General features: G+C 47.0%; 1 protein-coding gene across 1 annotated transcript; it reads left to right on the top strand.

Annotated features, from left to right (window-relative positions):
* Nucleotides 1-8,260: 8,260 nt before the first annotated feature.
* On the top strand, nt 8,261-9,387 carry LOC101588954 (acidic leucine-rich nuclear phosphoprotein 32 family member B). The gene has a single exon (XM_004642335.2). It carries the CDS (start codon nt 8,522-8,524, stop codon nt 9,302-9,304), a length of 783 nt encoding a protein of 260 aa, XP_004642392.1. The 5' UTR covers nt 8,261-8,521; the 3' UTR covers nt 9,305-9,387.

Here is a 9,387-nt window from a genome sequence, read left to right as displayed (position 1 = left end):
GAAACCTTTGTATCTCTCTGGCAAGGTGTTCTGCTCCTGAATCAGCTGGGTGGGTCTTGCCTCTAGCCTCTTTGCAGGGAGTTCTGCTGAAGGGTTCCGTGCTGGGCCAGTCCTGCGCTCTGGGTCTGTTCAGGATCCCCCGGCCGGGGGCGTCTCACTCACTCATGGGGCCTGCACTCTCGCAAAGCTAGGATTAAAGGTACTGGTATTAAGGGTGGGATCAGTCCATTGGTTGATTTGATGCCACCTAATCCCAGTAGCCTGCATACCATATAAGGGACAGAAAGAGGCTTGTCTTGCCCCTTGCTTGGTTTGCTACCTCTGCCCTCCATGAGAGGTATCTCTTCTGCAACACCTGCCTGCCACACCACCCTACTGTGGGGCCAGCTGATTGTGGACTGAAACATCTACAAAATGAGAGCTAAATAAATCTTTCCTGCCTTAACTTGTGGTTAAGTAACTAAGACAGAGAATGCTGCCCTCTTCTGAGGCTGTGTGCCCGCCTGAGAGTCCACACAAACCTACAGAGTGGGGGCTGGAAGTGTGTGTGCGTGCGTGCGTGCGTGCTTGTGTGCACAGATAATCTCTATGCTGTGGAGCATGCATGGTGCATGTGAGAAGTGTGTGCATGTGAACTGCACATATAAGTGTGCAAGCATCTTTGTTGGGTGTGCATGTCTCGGGGTGGTGTCTCCTGTGTGTATGTCCACACACATACAGATTTCCCTGTGTGTGCATCCCTATAGGGGGTGTGTGCGTGTGTGTGTTTGTGCACATGTGTGGACAAAAGGCTGAGCAAGAGAGAGGAAAGGCTGACAGCTCAGGCCTGTGGGTGCCACGTGACAGGCAGCAGGATGCTCAGGAAGACACCACACAGGACTGCAGGGCACAGGACAGAGGCCCAGGCAGCCATGGGGTGGCAAGGATGCATGGTTGTGCACACAGTGCTGTGCCTGCTTGCTGTGTGCACACATGTGCTGGACATGTGTTATCCAGTGTGTTCATGCATGTATTGTGTGTTCTCTATGTGTTGTGTGTTGCACATGCATGCATGTAGTATGTTGTACGTGTGTGTTGTGTGGCATGTGTGCTTCATGTGTCTTGTATGATATTTTGTGTGTTGTGCATACATGCATTCTGTGTGTACATATCTGTTTCATGGTGTGTTATGCATACAATGTATGTTTTTTATTTTTGTTTTGTTTGTTTTGTTTATTTTAGATACAGGGTCTCACCACACAGCTCAGACACATAGTGATCCTTCTGTGTTAGTCTCCCCAGTACTGGGATTACAGGCGTGCACTACCATACCCAGTTTGGGAGCCAGCATGGTATACTGGGGATTCCAGGGGCCAGCACAGCATGTGGTACCAGGGATGAACTGGGGTCCTTGCCCTTGCCAGGCAAGTGCTTATGCCGCTGAGCTGTCTCCAGTCTACAACTTGTATGTTGTGTGGTGTGTGGGTATGTGTTGTGTTCCTGTGTGCTGTGCACCTAAGCCCTGCCCCTTAGGTCCATGGTCCTGCCTCTTTCCCATTAAACTTCCACTCACCGAGCAGAGCCAGCCTTGCTTCCAGTGGACTGGGCAGCTCGGCCTCCATGCCCTTATGCACCTCTCGGGAAGATGACAGCTGGTTCTCCCATGGCCATACGTCCATGTCACAGGCTGGGCTAGACTGTCGACAGCCACCACTTCTCAGGCAGGCAGCTTTTGTCCCAAGCTGCTTAGCCCCCTTTTGTGTGAGGGTCTGCCTTCTGGTGCAAGAGCTAACTGTAAACTCAACTTCAGATTAATTTCAACCAGCCAGCATAGGAGGAGAGAGGCCATGTACATCCCAGAGCCTCTTGAAGGACCCCTGGGCCCCTAGGCCTCTGTTCCCAGTGGAAGGAAAGCAGATAAAGGCCAAGGGCCCTGTAGTCTCTCCAAAACTGCTCCAAACAAACAACCTTGGTGATTAAAGCAACAGAAATCCTGGAAGATTGATGGGTTGGAAAGTGCTGGTAGGAGAAGGAATAACATCCCTCTATTTCCAAGAGCTAATATTTGTCCACACTGGCTGCCTCGTAGGGAAAAGTGCGGCCTCTTTTTGTTCTCTGTGTTGTTCTGAGATAAACAGTCACCACCCGGTTATTACCTGAACTTTAAACCCAGCTCCATCTGTGAGCGGCAGGATGCATGTCAGTGTCTGCCCATCAGTCAGGCTCTGACCAAGACCTGCCCACACAGCTGTGGCTGTGGGAGCACCCTGGAGTGCAACGAGATATCAGCCATCTCCTGAAAATCTCCACCAGTTAGTTCTATTTTCTTTGCAGCTGCCCCAGGTACTTTGGAACATTCTAGAAGGTCATACCCATTCTGAGGGCAGACAAAACCCTAGCTGTAACTACCAAGCAGTAATCTTCCACCAGTGATGGCTCCACTCAGTCCTGGCCTACTTGAGGCCTGGGCTTCCTGACCGCAAAGCTGGCTCCTCACTGAGAGCTCTGGTGGTGGATGGATTTTCATCTCCAGGGGCTGTTCCCACTTAGCAGGGAACAGGATCAGCCTAGTACGACAGTCAAGGACTCTGGAAAGAATCTGGCTTTACACATCCATGTAAGGAGCCAGAGGAGAGCAACGTGTTGCCAAGATACCACAGCAGAGAGGCCAAATCCTCCCTACACACACACACACACACACACACACACACACACACACACACCCATGCCCCCTTCTTCTCCAGACATGGGGATCCAAGGACCTCACCTCCCCAGCAGCTGCTCTGCTGCCCGAGCACTGTCCTTCCCTGAAGATCCTGAGCCCCATGCCTCAGGGTTGCTCTCCACCCAAGGGCAGCTTTCTATGGTTTCCACTCCCATCACTTCCCTTCTGTCCCAACTTGACTACCTATGCCCATGGCTGCACTGGGACCCAACCACTCCTTGGACTGCTCCAGCTTGGAATCCCAGATGTAGACCTGTCTGCCACTGGCCACACCTGCAGACCTCCGCCAGCTGCTTCTTGGTTCATCTCATTGTGTCACACTTATTTGGCCTTACAGATGCCCACCATTGTCCTAAGTAGTTGGTCTTTATACTCATGTGGAGACATGGAAACCCTGAGGTCAGCCCTCATCTTCTCTGTACCATACCTGGCTATGACGTGCTAACATAGAAAAGGACAGCAGGGTGGCTTCCACTGTTCCCAACTGAGGCTCTCTCCACCCAGGTCTGGGATGCTACCAGAAATCCTGCCATACTTCCAGAAACCTCACCACTTTTCTGGAAATCCCACCACACTTCCTGTACCTGTAGCTCACCCTCTACAGCTCACATGAATTGCTCCTCCTCTCCTAGAGACTTCACTGTGCAAGGTTCCTTTGACTATAAGCAAATAGCACTCATGTTGCCACACACAAATATAGAAACCACCAGCAAGAATCCTATATCACCTATATCTCTTTGCCTTCCATTTTAAAAAATTTAGGCATTCTCTTGTCCAAGGCCTATGATTCTTTTGAAATGGTTCTGTCTGAGTTACCAAGAACCTGTGTATTGCTCAGCCATCACAAATATTAGCCCCACTGTCTGCTTCCTGTATTCCTACAAGGTTCAAAACCTTGGACTGTGCTGTGGCCTTGGTTTCCATATGCTCAAGCTCTTCATTTCTTCCTCCTGCTTCAGTGGTGACCACAACCCAAGAGTTCCTCTTCCCTCTCGCTTGTCTAGCTGCTGATCTTCTGTCCTCCACCCTAGGCCTGCTGGACGTAAGTAGAAAGTTGCACGTGTGTGCTTTGAGCTTCTCCTGCATCTCTGCTAATCCAGCCAGGATCTCCGTGAACTCCCTGCAGACTCTTACATCCTGAATGGTCCCTCTCTTTCTTTCCATGAATTATGTCCTTCTCTTCCTGGTGAGACCTGACCTGCTTCTTTCCTCCACCCCCAAAGTCTCCTGGTGCTTGTTTTCCTCTCTATTATTCACTGAGGTTCTTGAGGATCAAGGTGTATCTGAGGCCCCTGGGCAGGTCCTAGTGCCAGGGACTATGAACTTTCTATGACATCATATACAGGGGTGACTACACTGTCAAACAAGTGTTGTTATCCTGTTACAGATGTCCAAGTCTCAAAAAAGTTAAACAAGTTCACCAACGTACTAGTTAGCTAGAAAAGCCAAGATCTGAACTCAGATCTGTCTAAATCCAGAATCTGAACATTTATTTTTTGTCAGTCTTAGAGATGTGGTATTTTCATGTGCCAACAATTTGACTTTGATTTATGGAAAGTTGAGAGCTAAGAAATTAGCATTGTGAATGAAATTTGGAAATAAACTTTTCCTTTAGTCTCTCAGGCTTTATAATACTGTTTTCTCTGTCATGATTTCTTCTAGATAAGGCCCAAGATCCTCAGGTCACTGAGACAGGTTCTTCAACTGCTCTGCCTGTGGCTGGTTCAGGAGCCTCCTCAGCCAACCTCTTCTCCCTTCTTCCTCCTCTCTAGGTGGCCACATGCCATGTGGCAGCTGTGACCAAGGTACCCCAGTGCTGAATGTGCTTCATCTGTAGCAGAAGGCAGCAGAGTCCAGAGGCACATTCACACACATATACACACACACACTCAAACACATATACCTCTATGTACACATAGAACACAAACACATGCACTCCACACATTGGGTTGTCCTGGTTGGAGCCAAAATTCACACTTTACTGCAATGTGGGGACATCAGCCAGGACTCTAGAGGGACCGGTCAAGATAGCCACTAGATCTGGCAGGAAGTGTCAACATCTATGTGCTCAGTCCTATGGGACAGGAGATGTCCAGCCACCTGGAAAGGAGAAATGACATTTACTGTCATGCAGGCAGGATCAGCAAGCAGAGGAGGTCAAGGACAGAAAGACGAGAATATGTCCAAGGGAGATTCTAGGAACATCTACTTGGGACAAGGACAATGGCCAAGGCCTATGGGTGGAAAGAAGGGTCAGACAATGAGGAACACTAGACAGGGGGCAGTATGAAGTGTCGTAATACGTAGGAATGGTCCTGAAACAATAACTATGGGTAGAAAAGGAAGAGAAAACATAGACTGCATGCTTAGAGAGTTTTGGGCTTGACCTGTACCAAGAAGCTTCCGCAGACCCATGCTTGCATCCTTTGAGCAACCTCATAACTATTAATATCTGTATTTTACAGATAAGAAATGATTTAGAAATATCCACTGGACTTGCCCAAAGTACATTGCTGGTAATCTTGGCAACTAAAATTTACTGAGGAGAGTGCCTGGGAGGCAGATGAAATGAACTGAAGGGTGAATGGGAGGTAATGATGGACGGGGAGAACATTCTTTCAAAAGTTTGGGTGGAGACGAAAGAAAAGAGATTGCAGAGGTTAGGAGAAATGCAGCATCAAAGGTCATGGTTTGGTGGGAGAGAGATTTAGCCATATAATTATCTGAGAAGAGAGCAAGAGAAAGGTGATTTAAGATACAGGAAAGGCAGGCATGGTGGGAAATTAATGAATTTGTACAATTAAAAATTCAAGTCAAAGACATCAGGAGAGGAGACATAAATATGCAGGAAGACAGGAACTTTATTTTCAGAGTCTAGAGAAAAGAGATAGGTGGGGATGAGTGGAAGCAAACTGTGACTGACAGATGGGAAGTAAAGGGAGATGGTAGCAATTTGTCTAATAAAGACAGATCATTTGTCGAGAAAGAAGCACTACAGTAAAAGGACTTAAAGAGAGAGAGAGAAATGTCAAAGTCTTCCAGGAGGAGGGGAGAGGAAGCTATGCCCACAGTGAACTGAATGACAGGTTCTCCAAGGTACAGATGTGTACTAGGCTACACTTGGCTTTATCATTGTTCCTTCAGCCACTCAAGTGTTAAAACAGAGAGGTTGGTTAATAACTGCATCTTGAGTTAAAAGATGTGGAGATACCTTTAGTGGAAAGCTTCAGCCTCCCTATGAAGACACATGGCCATAGCGTGGGCTAAAAGCCAGGGTAGCACTGGACACCCCACACGCAGCATGCACCTACAAAGTTTCTCTGCAGTAAAGTAAAAACCTTACATCAGCAATTTGCTTCTCTGACACTTGGTGTTCACGTGGCCACTTGAGAGCAGTCTAAATTCAGTGTTTCTCATTTCTGGCCCAGCAATTTCTAGAAATGTAGGCTTCTATCTACAAAAGTAAGGATCTGTGCAGGGCCCTCAGAGTCAAGAGACCCCATGCTCAAAGACATTCATGTTCTCTTCTCTGAGTGTTCGCTGTGATGTTATTAGAGAATAAATATCAAGAAATACCAAGACCATGTTGATGGGCAATGACTGAGTGAACTGTATATAGGGGAGGCTGCCAGGAAGAAATCCAGTGTCAGCTCTTCTCCTAGGTCCTTCCTGGTGACCTGGGAGCAGGCTGCTTAGATGTGAACATTTGTCATCCACCCTTTGATCCAACTTTGCCTTGGGATTTTCTTTTTGGTAGATTCTGTGTCTTATGTTTCTTTCTATGAGGAGAGGATTCATAAAGGAAGATCAACAAGAGCTTCTTCGATTATCTGTCATTCCATTCCTATACTCCACTAGAGGCTACAGAAGTACTTTTGCACACGTTATTCTCATATTGAACCACTGTGATTTGTATCGAGGTTATAATTCCATTCAAAATTTCATTAAAACCCATAGTGATTGGGCAGCACTCACACTCTGTCTAAGCAAAGGCAGTAGCAGCATCTCTCCCATGGTTCCTTATCTTCAGGTCTCAAGTTCTTCTCAGAAATCTTTCATTAAAACCAGAACAAGAACTTCTGACTGGGGCCAGGGAAATGACTCAGTAGAATAAGCGCTTCCCTGCAAGGGCAAGGGTCTGAGTTCAATCCCTGGTTCTGAAAAAAAAAAAAAAAAAAAAAAAAAAAAAGAACTTCTGATTGTCCTCTGTCTTGAGCATTTACAGCAACTACCTTCTTGGGATTGTGACTTACCGCCAGCTCCCAGGCTCCAGCCTTGTTTGTAACAATATAGTTGTTGGTCTCCAATACCCTGGTGCTGCAGGTTTAACACCTTCCCCCACATCCACACTCATGGCTTGCTCTGGGCCCTTCCATCCTTTTCTTCTGTCCCCTGGAATAACATGCATCGTGGACTTCCTAGAGATAAGGGGAGCTCCACAGGAGCAGCAAGCCAAGTAGAACTTTGCTGGGCTATTTAAATGTTGCTAATGCCATGACTAAAATTGCAGACCAATTCTAGGGAACTTTAGAAAATGCATGTGAAAAGCTATTTAAATGGTGACATTTTTTCCTGTCAAGCCCCACCCCAGCACATACTTTTACAGCCTTATAATTCCTTAAAAAAACTCCCTTCGGATTAGAAGTGCTGACAGACGTTGAGCCAGAGTGGCTTGCCTAACAGCTCAGCTGTATTTACTTTTCATTACACTTGACTCTAATTGGTGCCAGTTTAACTGTGGCTCACACCAGCTAGAGCCTTTCAATTCAAACATCAGCCCAGGGAAATTGGCCTTCCCCCTATTCAGCTCTTAATGTTAGCAACTTCCCATATTTCTTTCCCATCAAACTCTCTTTCAAGAAATGCAAGATTTAAAATAAGATAGAGATATACTTCACTGCAGCTCCTCCACCAGGTGACTTCTGGAAAGTTCTTGGCCCTCTACAAAACTCACTTACTTCATCTACACTTGGCAGCTATTGTTTCTACTCCATAGAGCAGTAGTACAGATCAGATACAGGGAGCACAATGGTAGTTTGATACTTTATATTATTTTATATATCATATTAGTATCAATATGATAATTAATCATGATAATATCATAGGAAAAGAACCATCTAGTCCCTGCAGGCTCCTTCATTACAAGGTGTAGTGGAAAACTATTATTACAGTAAAAGCCACATTGCCATGAATCCCTCTTAAAATCTTCCCTTGGCTTTGAGCACACATCCCATCATCCTTGCCACTTTCTGCAGCAGCTCTGTCATCCTCTTTCCTGAGGGTCTTTAGTTGTGCTGTCCTGGCTGCCTCTGTGATCTGAGTGGACTCAAAATGTTTCCCTTTCATGGCCAATTTGACTTTGGGAATGAGCCAAAAGTTTCAGTGCCAGATCCAGTGATTAAGGTGGATGAGGACACAGCGTCATGTTCTTATGAGCCACCTTTCCATGGGAGGGTGCTCAGCAGTAGCATTCACCTCATTTTTGATCACATTTCATGAAGCCACTCAGGAAAGAGTATTCCCAGAACTATTCCAAAAATAGGCAAGTGGGCAGTGCAGGGCCACGGCCGGGGGCGGCGGTAGTGAGGCCACCGCTACACTCCAGCCCCCTTTTCCCTCCATGGTTTCTCCCCGCTCCCGCCAGTAACTTGGCTCCGCGGGCTCCGCTCCGCTCGTTCTCTCGCACGGCACACGCCGGCCGCCGCCGCTGCCGCGAGCAGACCCCTTCCGACGGCCCTCGCCGCGCAGGCCGGGACGCCTCTCCCCCCTCCGCCCCCGCCGCGGAAAGTTAAGTTTGAAGAGGGGGGACGAGGGAACATGGACATGAAGAAGAGGATCCACCTGGAGCTGAGGAACCGGACCCCAGGAGCTGTTCGAGAACTTGTCTTGGACAATTGCAAATCAAATGATGGAAAAATTGAGGGCTTAACAGCTGAATTTGCAAACCTAGAGTTCCTCAGTTTAATAAATGTGTGCTTGCTTTCAGTTTCAAATCTCCCCACATTACCTAAATTGAAAAAGCTTGAGCTCAGTGACAATAAAATCTTTGGAGGTCTGGACATGTTAGCAGAAAAACTTCCAAATCTCACACACCTAAACTTAAGTGGAAATAAACTGAAAGATATCAGCACCTTGGAGCCTTTGAAAAAATTGGATTGTCTGAAAAGCCTGGATCTGTTTAATTGTGAGGTCACCGACCTGAATGACTACCGAGAGAGTGTCTTCAAGCTCTTGCCCCAACTAAGCTACCTGGATGGCTATGATAGAGAGGACCGGGAAGCCCCAGATTCAGATGCAGAGGTGGATGGTGTAGATGAAGAGGAGGAGGATGAAGAAGGAGAAGATGAGGAGGACGAGGAAGATGAGGATGGTGAGGAGGAGGACTTTGATGATGAAGAGGATGAGGATGAGGATGAAGACGTGGATGGGGATGAAGATGAAGATGAAGTGAGTGAGGAAGAAGAATTTGGACATGATGGAGAAATTGATGAAGAAGAGGAGGATGAGGATGAAGATGAAGATGAAGATGAAGAGGAGGAAGAAAGCGGAAAAGGTGAGAAGAGGAAGAGAGAAACAGATGATGAAGGAGAAGATGATTAAGACCCCAGATAACCTGCAAAAACAGAACTGTTCAGTATTGGTTGGACTGCTCATGGATTTGGTAGCTGTTTAAAAAAAAAAAA

Source organism: Octodon degus, unplaced genomic scaffold (assembly GCF_000260255.1).
Source record: "Octodon degus isolate 3935 unplaced genomic scaffold, OctDeg1.0 scaffold00151, whole genome shotgun sequence".
In the NCBI taxonomy this organism is placed as follows: Eukaryota; Metazoa; Chordata; class Mammalia; order Rodentia; family Octodontidae; genus Octodon; species Octodon degus.
This window is presented reverse-complemented; position numbering and strand designations above follow the sequence as displayed.

What these genes read in the sequence shown, in the direction of transcription:
- LOC101588954 (XM_004642335.2), top strand. Translation starts at nt 8,522, where the DNA reads ATGGACATGAAGAAGAGGATCCACCTGGAGCTGAGGAACCGGACCCCA.